We start from the raw sequence: 24362 nt of genomic DNA on the forward strand, positions 1-24362 counted from the left end.
AGTCTATATCTGTAAGTCAAAGGCAGAATCTTTTTCCCGTGGTGGACAATAGACAATAGACAATGGACAATAGGTGCAGGAGTAGGCCATTCGGCCCTTCGAGCCAGCACCACCATTCATGGCTGATCATTCACAATCAGTACCCCGTTCCTGCCTTCTCCCCATACTGAAGACTAGAGGGCACAGCTTTAAGGTGAGAGTGGCAACGTTCAAAGGAGATTTTCTTTTACACAGAGAGTGGTTGGTGCTTGGAACGTGTTGCTGGGGCTGATGGTGGAGGCATCGATTGTCAGGCACCGATTTTCAATATTCTATTATTCGGCAACAAGACCATATGTTGCACAAGATGTGTCCCAACAAATTCTCGATGCAGCCTCTTCTTTCATAAGTCCTGTTTCCCAGCAGTTGTAACCTGCTCTATGAGATCCATGCCAGAAATACAAATAAGCACACATTGGATTATCACCTGATGAAGTAAAGTCTCAAAACAGGGAAAACACATCTTTGACATTTGCAACATTATATTGGCCATCAGATAACCTTGCAGTGGAGGGTTACGCAATTTATTGCAAACATTTTATTCTTGCTAAGTCCAGGTAGAAAGCGAATGACAGTATCTGGACAAACATCGACGGTGCAAAGTGGCGATCATATGAAGGATTGGCAAATTATTATTAATCATGAAAAATATTCATTTTACTCTGTTCCTGACCACCCTTTCATTGGCAGGTAAGCAAAACTATTTGATTATGTTTTACGGAGGAAGGAACTGCAGATGCTGGTTTAAACCGAAGATAGACACAAAATGCTGGAATAATTTAGTGGGATAGGCAGCATCTCTGGAAAGAAGGAATAGGTGATGTTTCGGGTCAAGACCTTTCTTCAAAACAAATTATGTTTTATTTCAACTCCAATTTAGTTTAATTTAGATTAGTTTAGAGATAGAGTGCGGAAACAAGCCCTTCGCCCCACTGAATCCGCACCGACCAGCGATCCCCGCACATTAACACCACCCGACACACACAAGGAACAATTTTACATTTATACCAAGCCAATTAACCTACAAACCTGCATGTCTTTGGAGTGTGGGAGGAAACCAGGGATCTCGGAGAAAAACCGCGTAGGCCACGGGGAGAATGTACAAACTCCATACAGACAAGCACCCATAGTCAAGTTTGAACCCGAGTTTCTGGTGCTGTAAGGCAGTAGCTCTACCGCTACGCCACCGTGCAACCCATATTGGCAAGCTTTCACTGGATCCTGGTCAAATGTTAAGAGGAATGTTAAGAGGTGGCATAATGGCACAGCGGTAGAGTTGCTGCCTTACAGCGCCAGAGACCCAGGTTCGATCCAGACCACGGGTGCTGTCTGTACAGAGTTTGCATGCTCTTCCTGTGACCATGTGAGACTTCTCCAGGTGCTCCAGTTTCCTTCCACTTTCCAAAGACATGCAGGTTTGTAGATTCATTGCCTTCTGTAAACAGTCCCTGGAGTGTAGGATAGAACTAGTGTACGGGGGTAATCGCAGGTCAGCACGGACTCGGTGGGCCGAAGAGCCTGAGTCCATGCTATATCTCTAAATCTATAACTAAAACTAAAGGAATTAGTTTATTAACTCTCTCCTCTAATGATAAGATAAGCTTTACATTTAATTTGATATTTGATGGGTCATGCATTATCCTATTTATTGGAGTTGTCTGTAGACTTGCTCAATAAAATTGATACTTCTTAAAAAGTTTAATTTACACAATTTAACATGCATTTTACATTGGACTTTTCCCCAGGCACTGTCGTGCTACAATTCTGCAAAACTATATATACTACAGCGGTAATTTTCTCTTTGCTCCAGCTGTTATATTTGTGCATGGCTTGATTGTATTCAAGTATAATATTATCTGATTTAATTGGAAAGCACACAAACAATAAAACCTTTCATTCTATACTTGACAATAATATACCAATACCAATATTTAAAGCTATTTTTATGAGCTTTAAATATTGGAAGAAAATTTTGATTTTATATTGTAACTTTTATGAACTTCAATTTCTTTAGGCTTATTAAATTATTTTGAAAATAAAGTCATTGATGTCATGTAAGGAACATTGCAACAAAATTCAAAGCTTCCACAAGCAGCAATATAATGATGGGCATATAATCCATTATTATTCAATGATTATGGCTGAGAAATAAATATTGTCCTTCTCTAGAAACAATATGATCTGCACAAAAATAAGTATTAGGATAAGCTCTAATTAAATAGAGAACCATGCCTTTAAGCCTTTAAGGGCACTACGCCCTAAAAAATATACTTGCAGTTGTACTCTTTCAGGCATGTTGTGTTCAGTTTAGTTTAAAGAACAGGCCCTTCGGCCCACCGAGTCCATGCCAACCAGCAATCATCCGTACACTAGTTCTATCCAACACGCTCGGGACAATCTACAGAAGCCAATTAATCTACAAACCTGCATGTCTTTAGAAAGTGGGAGGAACCCGGAGTACCCAGAGAAAACCCACACGGTCACAGGGAGCGTGTACAAACTCCGCACAGACAGCACCCATGGTCAGGATCAAACCCGGGACTCCGGCGCTGCAAGGCAGCAACTCTACTGCTATACCACCGTGTAGGAAGTGGTTGAGAAAGTGGGATTACATAGAACTAGTGTGAATGGGTGATCAATAGTCGATATGGACTAGGTGGGCCAAAGGGCCTGTCTCCAAACTGTATTTTTCAATCAACCAGTCAAAATTCCCTCACTTTGCAATTGATCTTTGTATTTAAAGTCAGTTAATCACACAGTGATTAATGATGTTGACTTAGTGGTCTTTATTGAAGCGTTGTCGATGTTGAGGTGGTCTTGAGGAAGTTAAATAGGTGATCCATGCATTTATTTGTAACCACAGTGTTGATGTGACTGAATAATATATTTTCTCATCAACAATTCCTCCCTGATTTTGGGGACTTGATCCACCAGTGAGTATTTGGGATTTTCTCACTGGAGCTTATGTATTGAAATGGAAATTTGGATATTAAAGGACTCATTTTTCTGGGTTTATTGCACAAAGGCGCAACTGGCTGGCTCCCACTTCTATTTCGTGCCTTCTTACAATACCTCACATGGGCAGCTTACAACCCAGCGGCATGATTGTTGAATTCTCAACCTTCAAGTAACCCTTGTGTTCCCTCTCTCTCCGTCCCTCTCCCACCCAAGTCCTCTTGCTAACTCCACCATTTATATTCCTTCATTATCACCTCATCCCCAGCCAACAATGGATCATTGTGGGCTCCATCATTCCTGAGTCATCGACGCAGGCTCGGCTTTGTTCTGCACTTTCCCATGCCTCTTGTTTCCCCCTCCCTGACCCTCAGTCTGATGTAGAGTCTCGATTCGAAACGTCACCCATTTCTTTCTCCAGAGTTGCTGCCTGGTCCACTGAGTTCCTCCAGCATTTTGCATCTATCTTCAGTGCAAACCAGCGTCAGCAGTTCCTTCTTACACACTGTCTATCTTATAAATCTCAGGTTGAGCATGATTCACTGGCCAACCTGAGGAGCACCTTCAGCAACAGACTGGTCCCACCAAGATGCAGCACAGAAAGCCACAGATAGCCCTGTGGCTATCAGACTGTACAACCCCTCCCCCTTCTGTCGTGGGGTAGACTGACTCTACCCCCCCCCCCCCCCCCCCCCCAACAACAGCCTCCCCAATCTTTGCACTTCCCTAATCCTTTCCACTTGTCACTTTACTTTCATGTTTCAAGTGTTTTTATGACTGTTGGCAGACCAATTTCCCTTCTGGGATAAATAAAGTTCCTATTTTATCGTATCATATAAATGTAAATACTGTTGTTAAGGACTGTAGTATGAAGCTTTGTCATAGTGAACACGCTATCTCAGGGGAAGAGAAGGAGAAGGTTGGGGAGGGAGGTTCATCAAATGTGTCGGATCACAGCAGTTTAAGAAGATAATAGAAACACCACCAGTGATTGTGAAACCAGTTGCTGGAAAACTTCTCAAAAATGCCGTTTAAAGTCTATCGAGGGAGTTGTTTGTTTCCTGACGAAGGGCACTAAGGTTCAATATTTAGAGACAGGGTCATGTTCTGTAGATAATACCTATCCCACAAGCTTATGTCAATGCACTGAGGTTTAAATGCGTTCTGCTCCTTCCATATTCACAACCTAATGAATCGCACCAGGAACAAGACTCAACTAATTTCTAAATGTCTAAAAGAGGGTTTGGTTTAGTTTAGTTCAAGGTTTCAAGGTTACTTTATTGTCACATGTACCAATTAAGGGATACAGCATGGAAACTTTGGCCTACCGAGTCCACTCCGACCATCGACTACCCACACACTAGTCGTGGAGTCATACACCATGGAAACAGGCCCTTCGGCCCAACTTGCCTGGGATGGCGGGACTTACATATGAGGAAAGACTGGATAGACTGGGCTTGTACTCGCTGGAATTTAGAAGACTGAGGGGGGATCTTATAGAAACATATAAAATTCTTAAGGGGTTGGAGAGGCTAGATGCGGGAAGATTGTTCCCGATGTTGGGGGAGTCCAGAACCAGGGGTCACAGCTTAAGGATAAGGGGGAAGTCTTTTAGGACCGAGATGAGAAAACATTTCTTCACACAGAGAGTATAACAGTATAACAGTATAACAGAGCTTTATTTGTCATTCGGTACCAAGGTACCGAACGAAACTACATAGCAGTCATACAAAAAAAGAACACAAGACACATGACCCCAACACAAACGTCCATCACAGTGACTCCAAACACCCCCTCACTGTGATGGAGGCAACAAAACTTCCACTCTCTTCCCCACGCCCACGGACAGACAGCTCGTCCCCGACCAACCCGCACAGTCACCGCGGCCGAGTCGCACCGGGCGCTGAAACGTCTCGCGGCCGAGCCGGGCGATGGAAGGCCCCACGACCAAGCCTTGCGCAGCTAAGTCCCGTGGCCGAGCCGCACCGGGCGATGTTAAGTCCCGCGGCCGAGCCGCACCAGCGATGAAAAGTCCCGCGGCCGAGCCGCACCGGGCGATGTTAGGCTATGGTGAGTCTGTGGAATTCTCTGCCACAGAAGGTAGTTGAGGCCAGTTCATTGGCTATATTTAAGAGGGAGTTAGATGTGGCCCTTTTTGCTAAAGGGATCAGAGGGTATGGAGAGAAGGCAGGTACAGGCTACTGAGCTGAATGATCAGCCATGATCATATTGAATGGCGGTGCAGGCTCGAAGGGCCGAATGGCCTACTCCTGCACCTATTTTCTATGTTTCTATGTTTCTATGCCCACCCCGACCAACATGTCCCATCTATCCATCTGCAAAAAAGTTACTCCCTAGATTCCTATTAAATCTTTCCCCCCTCACCTTAAATCTATGTCCTCTGCTTCGTGATTCCCCTTCTCTGGGCAACAGACTCTGTGCCTCCCCAATCTATTCCTTTCATGAATGTGGACACCAGTTCTATGGTAACCCACTTTTGCATCCTACACACTAGAGGCAATTTCCAGAGGGCCAATTAAACCTACAAACGGAGTCAAGGGATATCGGGAGAAAGTAGGAACGGGGTACTGATTTTGGATGATCAGGCATGATCATATTGAATGGTAGTGCTGGCTCGAAGGGCCGAATGGCCCACTCCTGTACCTATTTTCTATGTTTCTACACGTCTTTGGGATGTGGGAGGAAACTGGAGCACTCACGTAGTCACAGGGAGAACATACAAACTCAGCACAGACAGTACCCGTAGCCAGGATCGAACCGGGGAAGTGGGGACAAGTCTCTTCATAGCTGGAGGGAAGAGAGTGTTCGCTGGAATCGGATAGAAACTGATGACATGTTCGTGCCAAGACAAACTGTTTGAAGTCCTGATTCAGCTAACATGCCTAAAGTCAAGCCTTGGTGGTCATCTGTTAAATCGCTGGCCTCATGTACTGTTATTATTGCCAACTTTGGATAGTCGGGAAAGGCTCAGTGCAGGAAGCCACCATTAATAGACCATAGACAATAGACAACAGGTGCAGGAGTAGGCCATTCGGCCCTTCGAGCCAGCACCGCCATTCAATGTGATCACGGCTGATCATTCGCAATCAGTATCCCGTTCCTGCCCTCTCCCCATACTCAGCTATCCTTAAGAGCTCTATCTAACTCTCTCTTGAAGGCATCCAGAGAATTGGCCTCCAATGCCTTCTGAGGCAGAGAATTCCACAGATTTACAACTCTCTGAGTGAAAACGTTTTTCCTCATCTCTTATTCTTACCCCTTATTCTTAAACTGTAGCCCCTGGTTGGGATGTTCAGAACCAGGGGTCACAGTTTAAGAATTAGAGGTAGGCCATTTAGGACTGAGATAGGACTGAGATGAGGAAAAACTTTTTCACCCAGAGTTGTGAATCAATGGAATTCTCCACCATAGAAGGCAGTGAAGGCCAATTCACTGGATGTATTCAAGAGAGAGATAGATAGAGCTCATAGGGCTAACAGAATCAAAGGATATGGGGAAAAAGCAGGAACAGCATACTGATTCTGGATGATCAGCCAGGGTCACATTGAATGGCGGTGCTGGCTCGAAGGGCCAAATGGCCTACTCCTGCTCCTACTTTCTATGTTTCTATGACACAATGACTAAGATCGTAAAAAGAAAGAAGACAGTGCAGGTATGTAGGTTAATTGGCTGGGTAAATGTAAAAATTGTCCCTAGTGGGTGTAGGATAGTGTTAATGTACGTGGATCACTGGGCGGCACGGACTTGGAGGGCCGAAAAGGCCTGTTTCCGGCTGTAGATATATGATATGATATGATATGAAATAACCAAGACAACAAAATAAGACATTAGCGCTAGTCCTCTGATGGCCTCCAAGAGTTTTGCTGGACTGCGAATAATTACCAATTGCGCTTTGTACTTGCAGCTGCATTAACTGGGCCGAAGCTAGTGTCCGGGACCTTGGGAGGAGCCGTTACCATAAGGTGCCAGTATTATGCCTCATTTTACAAGTATCATGAAAAGTACTTGTGCAAGGGCTCTGATTGGAAATCCTGCAATGTTCTGGTCTATTCTGCAAGCCAACCTTCAAACATTGACCATAGAATAAAAATGGAGGACAATCAAACAGCTGGAGAATTTATCACTCACGTGACCCAACTATCTGCCAATGATGCAGGCCGTTACTGGTGTGGCATTGTGCTCTTCGGCTATGACCAAATGGTTGCGATACAACTGAACCTTTCAGAAGGTAAGATCAACTTAATTTCTTCCTGATTAGATGTTCCCATCTATTCAGACCAAAAGGGGTGTAGAAACAAGGAATGACGGATGCTGGTTTACTAAAGAAAGACGCAAAATGCCGAAGTAGCTCAGCAGGTCAGGCAGCATCTCTGGAGAAGGGTCTCGATCCGAAACTTCACCTATTCTTTTGCTCCAGAGATGCTGCTGAGTTACTCCAGCTTTTTGTGTCTATCTGTGGAGAACATGGAGATGTTTCGGGTCGGGAAGAAGTCTGATTCTCTTTAGCTAGCATGTTAACGAGGGAGGGAGGAATTATGGACTTAGTGTTGAGAAATAAAACTGAATTAAGCTTTTCGATCCCCAGTGCGTAGGATTGAACTAGTGTATGGGGTGATTGCTGGTCAGCACGGACTCGGTGGGCCAAAGGGCCTGTTTCCATAATGTATCTCCAAACGTGCTTTCAGGCTGAAGAATGGTCCCAACTCAGAAAGTCACCTATCCATGGTCTCCAGAGATGTTGCCTAATCCGCAAAGTTACTCCAGCATTTTGTGTATTTCCATAGAACGGACTGATATAATGCTTGTAAATAAGAAATACTTGGATTTTATATTTTAATTTTTGAATCTATGGTCAATTAGAGATTCACTTAGAGTTGTCAGAAACTTTAGAAGAAACCTCTCAGATTTTCTTTCGCCAGCATGTAACCAAAGGTGGGAAAACCTCTGGGCTTAATGTTGAGGAAAAGTGCTGGATTTATGCTTTCAGTACAGAAGCATTTTAATAGCAGTAATCATAATTTATTTAGATCTCCTATGGTTATGGTAAAGGACAAAGGTAGTCTCGTAACAATTGATCGCAGTTGGACAAACCCAATTTTACGAACCTGAGGTGTGACCTCATTTTAGGTCTCGCTTTGCTTACATTCAATAGGCAAGGTGGTGCAGTGGTAGATCTGCTGCCTCACAGCGCTAGAGACCCAGGTTGGATCCTGACCTCAGATGCTGACCATGCAGTGTTTGTAAGTTCTCCCTGTGACCTCATGGGTTTCCTCTGGGTGTTCCGATTTCTTGGTTCTTGGTCCTCCAAAATATTCCAAATGGAATTTAAACTGGAGTTGGCGGAGTATGGACTTAAGCAAGAAGGGCTTCTTGGAGAAGAGCTGCCTTAAATTTAATTGCGTCTGTTGGACACGTTAGAGGCAGGAAACATGTTCCCAATGTTGGGGGAGTCTAGAACCAGGGGCTACAGTTTAAGAATAAGGGATAGGCCATTTAGAACGGAGATGAGGAAAAACTTTTTCAGTCAGAGAGTTGTAAATCTGTGGAATTCTCTGCCTCAGAAGGCAGTGGAGGCCAATTCTCTGAATGCATTCAAGAGAGAGCTAGATAGAGCTCTTAAGGATAGCGGAGTCAGGGGGTATGGGGAGAAGGCAGGAATGGGGTACTGATTGAGAATGATCAGCCATGGTCACGTTGAATTGTGGTGCTGGCTCGAAGGGCCGAATGGCCTACTCCTGCACCTATTGTCTATTGTCTGGTTGAGTAACTATAGTAGGGTGAAGACTAATCCATGCTTTAATTGTGCGAGGGAAGAATGAATTGCTATATACATCTGTCTTGATAGCTTGATAGATTTCCTCCCACATTCCATAGACGTGCAGATTTGTAGATTAATGGGCATCTGTAAATTGCCCCTCGTGTGTAGGATGAGAAAGTGGTTTAACATAGAACTAGAGTAAACGGGTAATCAATGGTCGGTGTGGACTCTGTGGGCCGTGGTGTTTCCATGCTATATCTCTAAACTAAACTAAACTAAACCAGACCATGCCACAATAAACTCTGTGTAGGTTCCTTCGCACAGAATGGTGGATCAACTTTTCCAAAGGCCAAAGACAAAATGTTATCTCTCTATACAGCGTGTTGGATATAAACGTATACAACTGTAAAGTGCATCATGTACGATTGTTTTTCAGATCCAACAACACAACCAACTACGATACCTCCTGAACCTCTGGAAACAGTTCATCAGGGATATCAAAGGTAATAGTGGAATCTATATACTAAAACTCTCATTTGTTTGCTTGTTTGTTCCTGAACTACAGCCAAAACGGTACACGATAGCGCCACAATTTTAGGCCCACCTTACTCACCGTCGTCCCTTTGGTGCTAATGGAAGAAGTTTCATTGAAATCTATCTCCTAGGGAGGGAGGGGGAGGGAGGGAGGGAGGGGTGGAAGGAGGGGGAGTGGAAGGGAGGGGGGAGGATAAGGGGGGTTGAGGGAGATGGAGTGGGGGGAAGGAAAGGGGGGAGGGGAAGGAGAGAGGGGAAGGGGAGAAGGGGAGTGGGAGGGGGAGGGGGAGGGGGAGGGGGAGGGGGAGGGGGAGGGGGAGGGGGAGGGGGAGGGGGAGGGGGAGGGGGAGGGGAGGGGGATAGAGGGGAGGGGATAGAGGGGAGGGGGATAGAGGGGAGGGGGATAGAGGGGAGGGGGATAGAGGGGAGGGGGATAGAGGGGAGGGGGATAGAGGGGAGGGGGATAGAGGGGAGGGGGATAGAGGGGAGGGGGATAGAGGGGAGGGGGATAGAGGGGAGGGGGATAGAGGGGAGGGGGATGGAGGGGAGGGGGTAGAGGGGAGGGGGGTAGAGGGGAGGGGGATAGAGGGGAGGGATTAGAGGGGAGGGGGATAGAGGGGAGGGGGATAGAGGGGAGGGGGTAGAGCGGCGGGGGATAGAGGGGAGGGGGATAGAGAGGAGAGGGTGCTGCACTAATACACGAGAGGTTTGGTTGGGCCCAATGGGTTCACTTGGTCTGGTAAATAAACAGCATTGATTGTCATAGTGTTATCGTCATACAGCGCGATAAACAGCCCTTTGGCCCAATTTGAGAGAGGGGAGGGGGAGAGGGAGGGGGGGGAGTACGGAGGGGGAGGGAGTGGAGGGGGAACGGGGAGAGGGGAGGGGGAGGGGGAGGGGGAGGGGGATAAAGGGGAGGGGGATAGAGGGGAGGGGGATAGAGGGGAGAGAGTGCTGCACTAATACACGAGAGGTTTGCTTGGGCCCAACGGGTTCACTTGGTCTGGTAGATAAACAGCATTGATTGTCATAGTGTTATCGTCATACAGCGCGATAAACAGCCCTTTGGCCTAATTTGTTCATGCCAATCCAAATGCCCCATCTGCTCTGGTCCCATTTTCCCACTTTTAACCCTTATCCTTCTAAATCTTTCCTATCCATGTACTTTTGTTTAGTTTAGAGATACAGGGTGGAAACAGGCCCTTCGGCCCACTGAGTCTGCGTACTGAGTCTGCTTTGACCAGTGATCCCCACATATTAATACTATCCTACAAACACTAGGGACAATTTACATTTATAGACAGCCAATTAACCTACAAACCTGTAGGTGTTTGGAGTGTGGGAGGAAACCAAAGATCTCGTAGAAAGCCCACGCGGGTCACAGGGTGAACGTACAAACTCCGTACAGACAGCACCCGTAGTCAGGATTGAACCCGGGTCTCTGTCGCTGAAAGCGCTCTGAGGCAGCAACTCTACCGTTGCTCCACTGTGCCGGTCCTGTCCAAATGTCTTTTAAATGTTGTTGGAGTACCTGCCTCATCAACTTTATAACTTTGTCAGTGGCCTAGACTAATCACAGACCGTGGGTATGCAAGCAAAGAATTTCACTGTGACTTGTTATATGTTTAAATAAAGTATTTAATTCAATTTAACTTCCTTTGGTATGATTACTGTTATTGGCAGTTTACTTCTTATTCCACAAAGCCGTTAAGGTTTAGTTTAGAGATACAGCGTAGAAACTGACCCTTCAACTCACCAAGTCCACCCTGACCATTGCTCACCCGTTCAGACAAGTTCCGACGTTATCCAACTTTCTCAACCACTTCCTTGACAAATCTGTGTCACGTAATCAACAAAACTGAGATTTGTTTTCCGCTGATATGCCCTTTAGTAAACTTTGAGTGCTGCAGTTACAGTATATTAACTGTGTTGGACAAGTGTTCAAAACTGTGTGTCAAATATTGGACACGTTTGCCTTCGCAAGAGTACTAAGACGAGAATGGAATGAGAACACTTTTAGTGGGTCTTCTTCGTTGAAACAAAATGGCCCAGATCACTCATCACAAAGCAAATTCAATTTTACGAGCCACATTTCAACCACAACCATGGAAACCACTCAATATCAATGCCCAGATGAGCCTGTTGATGATGGAGTGGAGAAAGTACAAGCTTGTACTTGCATCCAAAACTCTGTAATGATTTGGATTGTGCAGCTGTTGCTGTTACCACATGGAAGAATGCACCAAGCATCTCCAGAGCTAATTCCCACAAATAGCGACTGGCACGGTGGCGCAGTGGTAGAGTTGCTTCTGTACAGCGCCAGAGACCCGGGTTCGATCCTGAGTACAAGTGCTGTCCGTAAAGTGTTTGTACATTCTCCCTGTGACCACTTTAGTTATCTCTGGGTGCTCCGGCTTCCTCCCACACCCCAAAGACGTGCAGGTTTGTAGGATAATTGGCTTCTGTAAATTGGCCCTAATGTGTGGAGAGTTGATGAGAAAGTGGGATAACATAGAAGTAATGCGAGCGGATGACGGCTGGTCGGCACTGACTCAGTGGGCCGAATGGCCTGTTTCCACACTGCATCTCCAAACCGAACTACCTAAATTAATAGCAATTTGATGTACTGACTGATTAAAGAATCGCAGGATTGTTACATCATGGGAAAAGACTATTCAGCCCATCTAATCTCTACTAGCTCCATGTTGGAGTAACCCACTTGGTCTAACTATCCTTCAATCTCCCCGGATCCCGGCAAACGTTTCCTGTTTAAGTAACTACCTAGTTCCCCGTCGAACACTTTCATTCCATTTGCCACCACAGTTTCCGCACTGTATCTCTAAACTAAATTAATCCACTCACCTCTGGCAATGATCCAAACCACAAACTGTTTTTAAATAAACTTCCCCATGTTACCTTCAGTTACTCTTTTATTGCCAATTGAAAATAAAAATAAAGTTTTAAATAGGATATACAATGACATGTGACAAAGTACGGTGAAAATCTGATTCTATATTTAAACTGAGCTGCAGCCCATGTAGTTCCTCTGGGGAATTTCATTCTCAGGGTGAATATTGATCAGGGCTTCCTTTCTTGATCGCTCTCGAATAACTTGCTCAATTTTATTTCCGTGAGAACATGAACGACGCGGAGGTTTGCAAACTGCTGAAGCTGAATGGAGACAGAAGGAACTGCAGATGCTGGAATCTTGAATAAAATAAAAAAATGCTGGAGTAACTCAGCAGGTCAGGCAGCATCTGTGGATAGACAATGAATAGTCAATGTTTTGGGTCAAGACAGCAGTTTTGGGGTTCCATGTGTCTCTTGACCCACTGGGTTACCTTGTATTTTCTTAAGATTCCGACATCTGCAGTTCCTTGTGTCTCAGTCTGCAGAAGGGTCCCGACCTGAAACATTGCCTATCCATTCCTTCAACAGATGCTGCTGAGTTACCACAGCAAGTTGCATTTTATTCTGAATTCCAGCATCTGCAGTTACTTGTGTCTCAATCTTAAGCAGGGTTCCGACCTGAAACATTGCCAAACCATTCCTTCCACAGATGCTGCCTGACCCATTGAGTTATTCCAGCACTTTGTGCTTCGCTAAAGCTGAATGGCCAGCTGCATGTGACTTGTGTATGTACATGGTGTCGGGTACATAGTTAGTGTCTTGAGGTCTGCATCTGACAAACTTTAGTGGTTTCAGCAACTGTTGCTGGCAATGCTAGCATTTATTTCAAGAGGGTTAGAATACAAAGACAGAGATGTAATGCTGAGGCTCTATAAGGCACTGGTCAGGCTGCTTTTGGAGTACGGTGAGCAATTTTGGGCACCGTATCTGAGGAAGGATGTGCTGACGCTGGAGAGGGTCCAGAGGAGGTTTACAAGAATGATCCCAGGAATGAGTGAGTTAATATATGATGAGCGTTTGACGGCACTGGGCCTGTACTCGCTGGAGTTTAGAAGAATGAGGGGGGATCGCAATGAAACATACAAAATAGTCAAAGGTTTGGATAGAGTGGATGTGGAGAGGATGTTTCCACTAGTGGGAGAGTCTAAGACTAGAGGTCATAGCTTCAGAATTAAAGGGCGTTCCATTAGGAAGGAGATGAGGAGGAATTTCTTTAGTCAGAGGGTGGTGAACCTGTAGAATTCTTTGCCACAGAAGACCGTGTAGGCCGTCAATGGATATTTTTAAGGCAGAAATATATAGAAGGATTCTTGATTAGTATGGGTGTCAGGGGTTATGGGGAGAAGGCAGGAGAATGGGGTTAGGAGGAGGAGATAGATCAGCCAGGATTTAATGGCGAAGTAGACTTGATGGACCGAATGGCCTAATTCTGCTCCTATCATTTATGACCTGACCGAACAGAAATGGGGGAAGAAAATTGAAAAACATAAGAAACAGCAAGTATGAAAATTGGCTTGGGATAATTAAACTTTGCAATTTTTTTTGTTCCCACAGTTCCACAAATTTATTCATTCTTCTGGGAAGCATATTTGGAATTTTGATTGTTGCTGCTGTTTTTGTGGCAAGATGCAGAAAACATTCAGCAGCGGGTAAGTGGCACAACTTTAAACATCCCAATTGTACATGAGAAAACTTTCTACTTTCAGTGGATGAGCTGAAGAGGGAAGTGTGGAATTATCCTGAAACCTCTCCCACTCCTTCAGTTCCAACCCTACAAGAGGAACCCCAAGCAAATTCCCACTCCTGTGTACAGTTGCAAATTTGATTTGATGAGGCCACAAAAATTCTCCAGGAGTATTTCTATCAAAAAGATACGAAATAAAGCTTCATCCATCCATGTGCTTGTGAGGTATATCTGAATTATCAAAATTATATACTACTAGACCAAGTGGACCCATTGGGCCCAAATCTCTCCTGCATTGGTGCAGCACCCTGTCCTCCCCTCCTCCCCTCTCTCCTCAACCCCCCTCCCCTCTCCCTTCTCCCCCACTCCCCCCTTCCCCGTTCCCTCCCTCCTCCCCTCCTTTGAAACTTTAAAATGTGAATAACTTTAAAAATATAACACGGATTTCAATAAAACTACTTGCATTATGACTAAAGTGACAACGGTGAGTAAAGTGGGCCTAAGATTGTCGCACTATCGTGTACCGTTTTGGCTGAAATTCAGTCACAAACAAGATAACAAACGAGTTTTAGTATATAGATGTATTAACAAAATCCTAATTCCATTTATGAAAATAAAAGCTAAAACGAAGGGGAAAAGAAACAGAAAAAAGAGCACACTACCAAAAATTTATTTTGAGTTGTTTAAAATGTGGAAAACATGACAACAAACAGGATCTTTAGTTTAGTTTAGAGATACGACATGGCAACAGGCCCTTCGGCCCAGCAAATCCACACCGCCCATTGATCACCCACTCGCACAAGTTCTACGTGATCCCACTTTCACATCCATTCCCGACACTTGGAGCAATTTTACAAAGGTCAGTTATCCTAAAAGCTTTTCATTGTACCTCGGTACACGTGACAATAAACCAAACTCAAGAAGCTAAACTCGACTACAAACATCGCATGTCTTTGGGAGGAGGGAGGGAACAGGAGCACCCGGAGAAAACCCACGCGGCCACAGCGAAAACGTGCAAACTGATGTGTCCATGCTCAGATTATTTGTGTTTTCAATAAAATGAGGACATGGATCATGTGGGGGCAAATGATAATCAATTCACCTTGGCAAAGGACCTCATTTATCCTCGAGTCAAGAGTATTTAATTATCATATTTACTGAAAACAGAACAATGAAACTCTTACTTGCAGCAGCTTCACAGACCCTACAGAGAGAGCAGGGAAAACCTAAGTTACTTGTCTCATCTGACAGCGTCTCCAACAATAATTCACTGCTTCAGTTCCATGCTGAATGGTCAGACACGGTCTTTGTGCTCAACTCACATGGCAGTGGGATTTGAACCCACAACCTCTGGCTCACAGTGTCACCAACTGAATGCCAGCTGACACCTGCAGGAATCTATGGAGAGACAGCACGCGAGACGAACAATGAATGAGAATATGCCCTGAAGCTACAGACCCAAACAGAGCAATAGACAGAGAACAATATACAATGCCATACATACAAGGCACAAGTATGCACAAGGACAGTAACATAACGTTCCAATCATAGGAGTGATAAAATAGGTCCTGTGTGCGTGAAATTCATTCAAGTCCATCCTCCATCACCACAGTATGGTTCAATTATTCATTTACTGAATTATTAAATCAGTACCAAGAGCAAGAGGTGCCGTTTTCAGGTGAATTAAAGTCAGGCTGACATTATAACAACTAGCAATCCTACAGTGACACATTATTCTGTGTGCTTGGAAGTGTTTTAAAGGGGCATCTTTTGAGATATAATTTTTTGTTGCATGTTTAGTTTAGTTTAGTTTAGACATACAGCATGGAAACAGGACCGTCAGCCCACCGAGTTCGACCAGCATACACTAGTTCTATCCTACACACAAGAGACAATTTACAGAAGTCAATTAACCTACAAACCTGCACATCTTTGGAGTTTAGTTTAGTTTACTTTAGTTTAGTTTTGTTTAGTTTAGTTTAGAGATACAGCGTGGAATCAGGTTCTTTCGGCCCACCGAGTCCTCACCAATCAGCGATCACCCCTTACATCAGTTCTATCCTACACACTAGAGACAATTTCCAGAAGCCAATTAACTCACAAACCTGCACGTCTTTGGAGTGTGGCAAGAAAAAAGAGCACCCGGCCACAAGCCACGCAGGTCACGGGGAGAACATGCTAACTCCGTACAGAATCAGGATCGAATCCATGTCTCCGGTGCTCTAAAGCAGCAACTCTACTGCTGCGCCACTGTGCTGCTTTGAAGTAAAAGATTACCTTTTAGTCGACTTGTCTATTGCAAAAATGTCAAAAACACACTGCAGACCGCGATTCCTTAAAATATGTACTGCAACGGGTTTACAGTATTAATTTTTAGTCATATCACTGTAATCTACTTCTTTATCATCCTTAGGGGAGAAAGGAATCAGTCGCAAAGAGGAAGCATATAATCCAGTCTGCAATTCTGTGGTAAGGAATTCTCATCTGATGGCTAATCATTACTAGAATGTCTTTATACTATCTCTTGCATAAATGTTTATGCTGTGTGTTCTATATAATATCCTTTCACATAATCCACTAAACGACAAGTACAATCTGGGAGCATGTGAGTGCCCAAGGGTTATGGGGGTTAGATGGAGTTGACATATAAGATTAAAAATACAGATCACAGAACAGTACAGCACAGGAACGGGCCCTTCAGCCCACAATGTCTGTCGTTTAGTTTAATTTATTTTAGAGATACAGTGTAGAAACAAGAACTTCAGCCCACCGAGTCCACGCCGACCAGCGATCCCCGCACACTTACACTATCCTACAGGGACAATTTACAATTTTAGGAAGCCAATTAGCGTACAAACCTGTACATCTTTGGAGTGTGGGAGGAAACCGTAGCTCCCGGAGAAAACCCACGAAGGTCACGGAGAATGTAACAAACTCCATACAGACAGCACCCGTAGTCAGGATCAAACCCAGGTCTCTGGCTCTGTAAGGCAGCAAATCTACCGCTGCGCCACCATGCAGATTAAAAATAAGTGGTAGGACATTTAGGACTGAGATGAGAAAAAAAAAATTCACCCAGAGAGTTGTGAATCTGTGGCATTCTCTGCCACAGAAGGCAGTGGAGGCCAATTCACTGGATGTTTTCAAGAGAGAGTTAGATTTAGTTCTTAGGGCTAACGGATTCAAGGGATATGAGGAAAAGCCAGGAACGGGGTACTGATTTTGGATGTCAGCCATGATCATATTGAATGGCTCGGAGGGCCGAATGACCTACTCCTGCACCTATTTTTCTATGTTTCTATGTGCCGCCCCTGTACTGACCGTGATATCGAGACCAACCCCTAATCTGCCCGCACATAATCAGTATCCCTGCATATCCATGTGCTTGTCCAAGTGTCTCTTAAATGCCACTTTCATAATCTGTCACCACCACCATCACACACAGCTGTGCATACCAGGCACCCACCACCCTCTGTGTGTAAAAAAATAAACTTGGGCCTTACATGTCCTTTAAACTTTGCCCCAATCACTTTAAAGCTCTGCTCTCTAGCCTGGGAAAAGGTTTCTGATTGTCTATCCTCTCAATGCTGCTCATAGTTTTATATCTATCAGGTGTCCTCTCAATCTTCGGCATTCCAGAGTACACGTGGCAGATCTGGCTTAAAGAGGCAGATCATCCCTTTAGCTTCTACTTGCTATGTTATTTTATAATGAGCATGGTTCAGTTAGAACATGTCATAGGGCCCTCTTCATATATTTAGATTAAAGCTGAAGTACAATATAGTCCTGCTTAATTTAAATATATGTACAGAGTCTCTTGCCCAGAGTAGGTGAATCTGAGGACCAGAGGACATGGGTTCAAGGTGAAGGGGAAACGATTTAATAGGAATCTGAGGGGTAACTTTTCACACAAAGGGTGGTGGGTGTATGGAACAAACTGCCAGAGGAGGTAGTTGAGGCAGGGACTATCCCAACATTGAAGAAACAGTTAGACAGGTTCATGGATAGGACAGTTTTGGAGGGATATGGACCAAGCGCAGGCAGGTGGGACTGGTGTAGCTGGGACATGTTGGCTGGTGTGGGCATATTGGGCTGAAGGGCCTGTTTCCACACTGTATCACTCTATGACTCAATATAAAGATGGCTCGTTGGCAAATTCTAACTGAACCGTACTAATCATTAAAAAAATAACTTCAAGTACAATGTAGTCCTTTGTACAAAATGTACAGCTAACAAGTTCATCTATTGTTCCAATTAAATCATGGCAAGAATTAAAACAGAGCAATATACAGCATTCTGTGGTGGAAGCAATAATCAATAAGAAGGTTTAAATTTGCTTCAGCTTAAAGATTGACTGATGACGTACTGTTTAACAATAAAATATTGACCTTCTTTTGAAAGTCTTCCAGAGATAATGAAGAAGATAATGCAAGTGACACGACCACGGATAAATCCAGCACTCAGACACAAGAAACCCTCCGAGATATTCATCAGACAACCGACCATGAAGAGAAGGAGAATTTCTCGTGCCAGAATTGATCCAACAATTGGATTATAACAACAATTGGATTATAATTATAGTGCATCTGCTTGCAACACTTCAAACTTGTGCGTTAACTTTATCAGGAGAATCTGAAACCACATTTTAATGGGTTCCTTCAACTCAGCTAATAGCTTCACTTCTGCAGCCTGGCATTGAATCAGAGTCCATATGTTATTTAGTTTTAGTTTTCAATTCAGGGATGCAGAGTGGAAACAGGCCCTTCGGTCCACCGAATCCAGACACCGACCAACAATCACCTGTACACTGGATCTATCCGACAGACTGGGGACAATTTACAGAAGCCAATTAGCCTGAACAATAACCAACGGTCACCCCGTACACTAGCACTATCCTACACACCAGGGACAATTTACAGAAGCCAATCGACCTACAAACAAGCTGCCTGCCCCGCTGAGTTACTCTGTAATTTTGTGTCTATATTCGGTGCAAACCAGCATTTCCTTCCTGCACATCTTTGGAATGTGGGAGAAAGCCGGAGCACCTGGAGAAAGCCTATGTGGTCACAGAAAGATCGTACAAACTTCATACAGATGGCAACCGTAGTCAAGATTGAACCTGGGTCTCTGGTGCTGTAAGGCAGCAACTCCACCACTGTTGCCATCCTAATGTCAGTGTTGTAAACAGATAAATGCCTCACATTTGTGTACTGCGACACTACTTGAGTAGAAAGGGTAACTCTCTGCACTAAACAAGAGTGAGGGTTAACTTGTGGATTCACCCTCAGACACAGACCGATAACCTTGGTTTTACAGAGGAAATGCCTTCAAATGCTTTCATGAAGTTCTTTTCCAAAATAATTGCCATAAACATAGTCATAGAGTGATACAACTTGCCCACACCAGCCAACATGTCCCAGCTACACTCGTCCCACCTGCTAACGTTTAGCCCATATCCCTCCAAACCTGTCCAATCCATGTACCCTATCTAACTGTCTTAAACGTTGTGATTGTCCCTGTCTCAACTACCTCCTCTGGTAGCAATAGACAATAGACAATAGACAATAGGTGCAGGAGTAGGCCATTCAGCCCTTCGAGCCAGCACCGCCATTCAATGCGATCATGGCTGATCACTCTCAATCAGTACCCCGTTCCTGCCTTCTCCCCATACCCCCTCACTCCGCTATCCTTAAGAGCTCTATCCAGCTCTCTCTTGAAAGCATCCAACGAACTGGCCTCCACTGCCTTCTGAGGCAGAGAATTCCACACCTTCACCACCCTCTGACTGAAAAAGTTCTTCCTCATCTCCGTTCTAAATGGCCTACCCCTTATTCTTAAACTGTGGCCCCTTGTTCTGGACTCCCCCAACATTGGGAACATGTTATCTGCCTCTAATGTGTCCAATCCCCTAATTATCTTATATGTTTCAATAAGATAACCCCCTCATCCTTCTAAATTCCAGTGTATACAAGCCCAATCGCTCCAGCCTTTCAACATACGACAGCCCCGCCATTCCGGGAATTAACCTAGTGAACCTACGCTGCACGCCCTCCATAGCAAGAATATCCTTCCTCAAATTTGGAGACCAAAACTGCACACAGTACTCCAGGTGCGGTCTCACCAGGGCCCGGTACAACTGTAGGAGGACCTCTTTGCTCCTATACTCAACTCCTCTTGTTACGAAGGCCAACATTCCATTGGCTTTCTTCACTGCCTGCTGTACCTGCATGCTTCCTTTCATTGACTGATGCACTAGGACACCCAGATCTCGTTGAACTCCCCATCCTCCTAACTTGACACCATTCAGATAATAATCTGCCTTTCTATTCTTACTTCCAAAGTGAATAACCTCACACTTATCTACATTAAACTGCATCTGCCATGTATCCGCCCACTCACACAACCTGTCCAAGTCACCCTGCAGCCTTATTGCATCTTCCTCACAATTCACACTACCCCCCAACTTAGTATCATCTGCAAATTTGCTAATGGTACTTTTAATCCCTTCGTCTAAGTCATTAATGTATATCGTAAATAGCTGGGGTCCCAGCACCGAACCTTGCGGTACCCCACTGGTCACTGCCTGCCATTCCGAAAGGGACCCATTTATCCCCACTCTTTGCTTTCTGTCTGTCAACCAATTTTCTATCCATGTAAGTACCCTACCCCCAATACCATGTGCCCTAATTTTGCCCACTAATCTCCTATGTGGGACCATACACCCACCACCCTTTGTGGGGAAAAGTTACCCCTCAGATTCCTATTGAATCTTTTCCTCTTCACATAAACCTATGTCCTCTGGTCCTCGATTCACCTATCTGGGCAAGAGACTCTGTGCATCTACATGATCTATTCCTCTCATAATTTTATACATCTCTATAAGATCAGCCCTCAGCCTCCTGCGCTCCAAGGAATAGAATCCCAGCCTACTCAACCTCTCCCTATAGCCCAGACCATGCAATCCTGGCAACATCCTCGTAAGTCTTCTCTGTACCCTTTCCAGCTTGACAACATCTTTCCTTTCACACAATGCTTTTGAAAGACCCATCTCGTTATTATATCAATTGATCACTAATTACTGTCCTCACATCCTCACATCTAATGACAATAACAGCTTAGGTTAACCAATAAAATATGTTTGTTAATAAACAGCCTTTTAAACCAAAGCAGTTCTGCTGTTTGGCATAATTCTTTCCTAAAAGCAATTGATTATACAATGCTTATACAATACTTGGGGTGCTGTATCGGGTAATATGGTTAATGTATGGTAATATGCTTACTGTAGATCGGTGCTAGTTTTGATGTAGGAACAGGCCTGGGTAACATGTGGGATATGAGAAAGATTAGTTTGGTTTAGAGCTACCACATGGAAACAGGCCGATCAGCCTACCGAGTCCACGCCAATCATTGATCACCTGTGCACAGTCGAAGGTATTTATTTCACAAAATGCTGGAGTAACTCAGCAGGTCAGGCAGCATCTCAGGAGAGAAGGAATGGGTGACGTTTCGGGTCAAGACCCTTCTTCAGACCTGTACACACTAGTTCTGTTATCCCACTTTCTCATCCATTTCGTACACATTTGCGACAATCATGCAGAGGTATTTAACCTATAAACTTCCATGTATTAGGGATGTGGGAAGAAACCTCGAAGGAAACCCATGAGGTCACAGGAAGAAACTTCAAACTACACACAGCCAGCACCCGTAGTCATGATCAAACCCGGGTCTCTGGCGCTGTGAGGCAGCAGGTAACTGCTGCACCACCGTGCCACCCTGAAGAGAGAGAGCAGGCTTGAGGGAGCAGACAGCAGATCAGCAGATCAGCTAAATAGCTTATCAGAGTGACAGTGCCTCCAGCAACTTCAGATACAGTTCTTAGCACTAACGGAATTAAGGGATATGGGGAGAAGGCAGGAAATTGGTACTGATTTACGATGATCAGCCATGATCATATTGAATGGCGGTGCTAGCTCAAAGGGCCGAATGGCCTACTCCTGCAACTATTATCTATGCTTCTATGTTTTTAATGTCCCTCAGTACAGCTCTCCATCCGTGCTCAGCGTTCTGGAGTGGGAACTTAACAAATAATTCTTCGATTCCCTCAATATTTTTCACAAACTGAGCTTGCAGAACCCAACACTGGTCATTGGTGTGGCACAGTTAGCGTGGGAAAGTCACACAGGACCACTCCTAGAAACAGCGTGGGAAATGTTGAACCAAGACCATCGTTCACACAAATTAAAAACGTGTGAAACCAGCCGTTGGCGACAGGCGCACTTCGGAAACGAGGAAGCACCACGGTGACTTTACATTTTTGCATTCAAGGAATCTGGGGCAAATGTCCGAATTCTGCACCTATGTTTGCAGACACCTCTGTCCATCCTGACATTCACCCAAAAGACAGCAGTACGTAGACTTGAACTCAAAGCTGGCTCTCCAGAATGTGAACTTTTAACTTCATTAGCAATTGAATTGCTGTGTAAAACCCAACACATTGAATATTGATTAAAATAATCCAGCGTAAATAAAGATGGCTGAATTTTAGTCATAAGGTCAGAAGTGATAGGTGTAGAATTAGGCCATTCGGCCCATCAAGTCTACTCCGCCATTCGATCATGGCTGATCTACACCTCCCTCCTAACCCCATTCTCCTGCCTTCTCTCCAGAAGCTCTGACACCCATACTAATCAAGAACATATCTAGCTCTGCCTTAAAAATATCCACTGACAGCCTCCACAGCCTTCTGTGGCAAATAATTCCACAGATTCACCACCCTCTGACTAAAGGTTTATTGAGCAATTCTTTGAAATAATGCAACAACAACTGGCATTTGAACACCACCTTAAAGGTGATGGAAAAGACTCAAGGTTCTTCACAGCACCGTTGTCAGTTAGAGTTTGGCATCGATTCACCTGCCGGGTTTAGAGATGGAAACAGGTCTTTCGGCCCACCGAGTCCACACTAAACATTGATCACCCTTTCACACTAGCCTCCCGTTATCCCATTTTTGCATGCGCTCCCTACACATTGGGTGCAATTCCACAAGAGGGCCATTTAACCTACAAAGCGACACGTCTTTGGGATGTGGGAGGAAACCGGAGCACCCTGAGGAAACCCACCGGGTCACAGGGAGAACATGCAAACTCCACACTGATAACGCCGGAGTTCAGAAACGAACCTGGGTCTCAGGGGGTGGTTGTAGTTTCACCTACAGCAAACCCAACCCACAGATATCACCCACAACAACCCTCTCCATCACTAGTGTAGTAGTGTTATAACACAATGCGAGCAACTCAGGTCAAAATAGGTTGACAAACAAGAAGACACAAGGAAGTACAGATGCAGCAATATCAGATAGTCCGCTTGGGCAGACTGGAACCCAATGGGGTGAACATTGAATTCTCTAGTTTAAGTAACTAAACCACAACAATCCTTTCCCCTAACCTCTGTCCCTTCCCACCTATGTATACACTTTCCTCTAGTGTAAGAAAATTACTGCAGATGCCGATACAAATTGAAGGTATTTATTTCACAAAATGCTGGAGTAACTCAGCAGGTCAGGCTTTCCTCTAGCTTCACATTTTGTGCCTCTTCTCTCCATATCTCAAAGCCTTTTATCTTCTTTCCATCTCTGGCCTTCGTCCACTCATCAGCCAATAACCCTCTCATCCTCACCTGTATCCAACATTCACTTCCCAGGCTTTATCCTGCCCCACCTCCCTTCCAGCTTTCTCCCCCCCCCCCCCCCCCCCCCACTCAAATCATCCCGAAGAAGGGTCCCAACCAAAAAACATCACCTATCCATGTTCTCTGGAGATGCTGCCTGGCCCATTGAGTTACACTAGCACTGTGTGTCTATTTTTGAAAACTAGGAGGATGTGAGGTCGATAAGAAGAGTTGAAAACACCAGTGTAAATAATTTGAAACCAAGTCATTGGTTCTACGGGTTATGGTTGGTTGTGAGGGTCTGCAGGGTGGGTTGGCAGATCTGTGCGGTGTGGAGAACTATGGTCAAGTCCGAGTCCACCAATATGTCACAGTGCCAGTGGAGGTGGCAAGTGAGTCACCAAGTTATTCTCGAACCTCAGCAAAGTTGTTTCCTGAGTAAACGGAAATTGACTGTTTGACTTCTGTGGTGAATGAGGAAATGGACAAATCAAACGCAGTGCAGGGACCAAACCGATCCAACTCAGCCGAGACATGGCGGTGGCACAGGAAGAATTCACCCACCAGAAATGGCCCAGATCCAGGGGAACAGTCGCTCTGTTGGTTCTTGTCGCTGTTGGTCTCATATCAGGTAAATCGGTGTTTTACAAAATGCTCTGTTCTTTAGAATTATTTACTCTCACCTTGAATAATTTGTAACCATGGACCTCTCTGCACTGTGTGGGGACCTGAGGATAAATTGCTCAACACTCGTTCGTTCCTGTAAAGATTTCCATCAGCGATTGTTGTCGTGTT

General features: G+C 44.8%; 1 protein-coding gene across 2 annotated transcripts; it reads left to right on the forward strand.

Moving 5' to 3' along the window:
• The first annotated feature begins 405 nt into the window (after positions 1 to 405).
• LOC144605589 (CMRF35-like molecule 1) lies at positions 406 to 21067 on the forward strand. 2 transcript variants are annotated; one of them, XM_078421019.1, is made up of 6 exons: positions 406 to 729; positions 6920 to 7243; positions 9210 to 9276; positions 13772 to 13866; positions 16315 to 16370; positions 18303 to 21067. In XM_078421019.1, the coding sequence occupies exons 1-6, from the start codon at positions 681 to 683 to the stop codon at positions 18438 to 18440; spliced, it is 729 nt and encodes a 242-aa protein (XP_078277145.1). In that variant the 5' UTR covers positions 406 to 680; the 3' UTR covers positions 18441 to 21067. The 2 variants fall into 2 exon arrangements, with proteins under 2 accessions (XP_078277145.1, XP_078277146.1); XM_078421020.1 differs by having other exon boundaries at positions 18311 to 18445.
• The last annotated feature ends 3295 nt before the right edge of the window (positions 21068 to 24362 follow it).

This window comes from Rhinoraja longicauda, chromosome 24 (assembly GCF_053455715.1).
Source record: "Rhinoraja longicauda isolate Sanriku21f chromosome 24, sRhiLon1.1, whole genome shotgun sequence".
Taxonomy (NCBI): domain Eukaryota; kingdom Metazoa; phylum Chordata; class Chondrichthyes; order Rajiformes; family Arhynchobatidae; genus Rhinoraja; species Rhinoraja longicauda.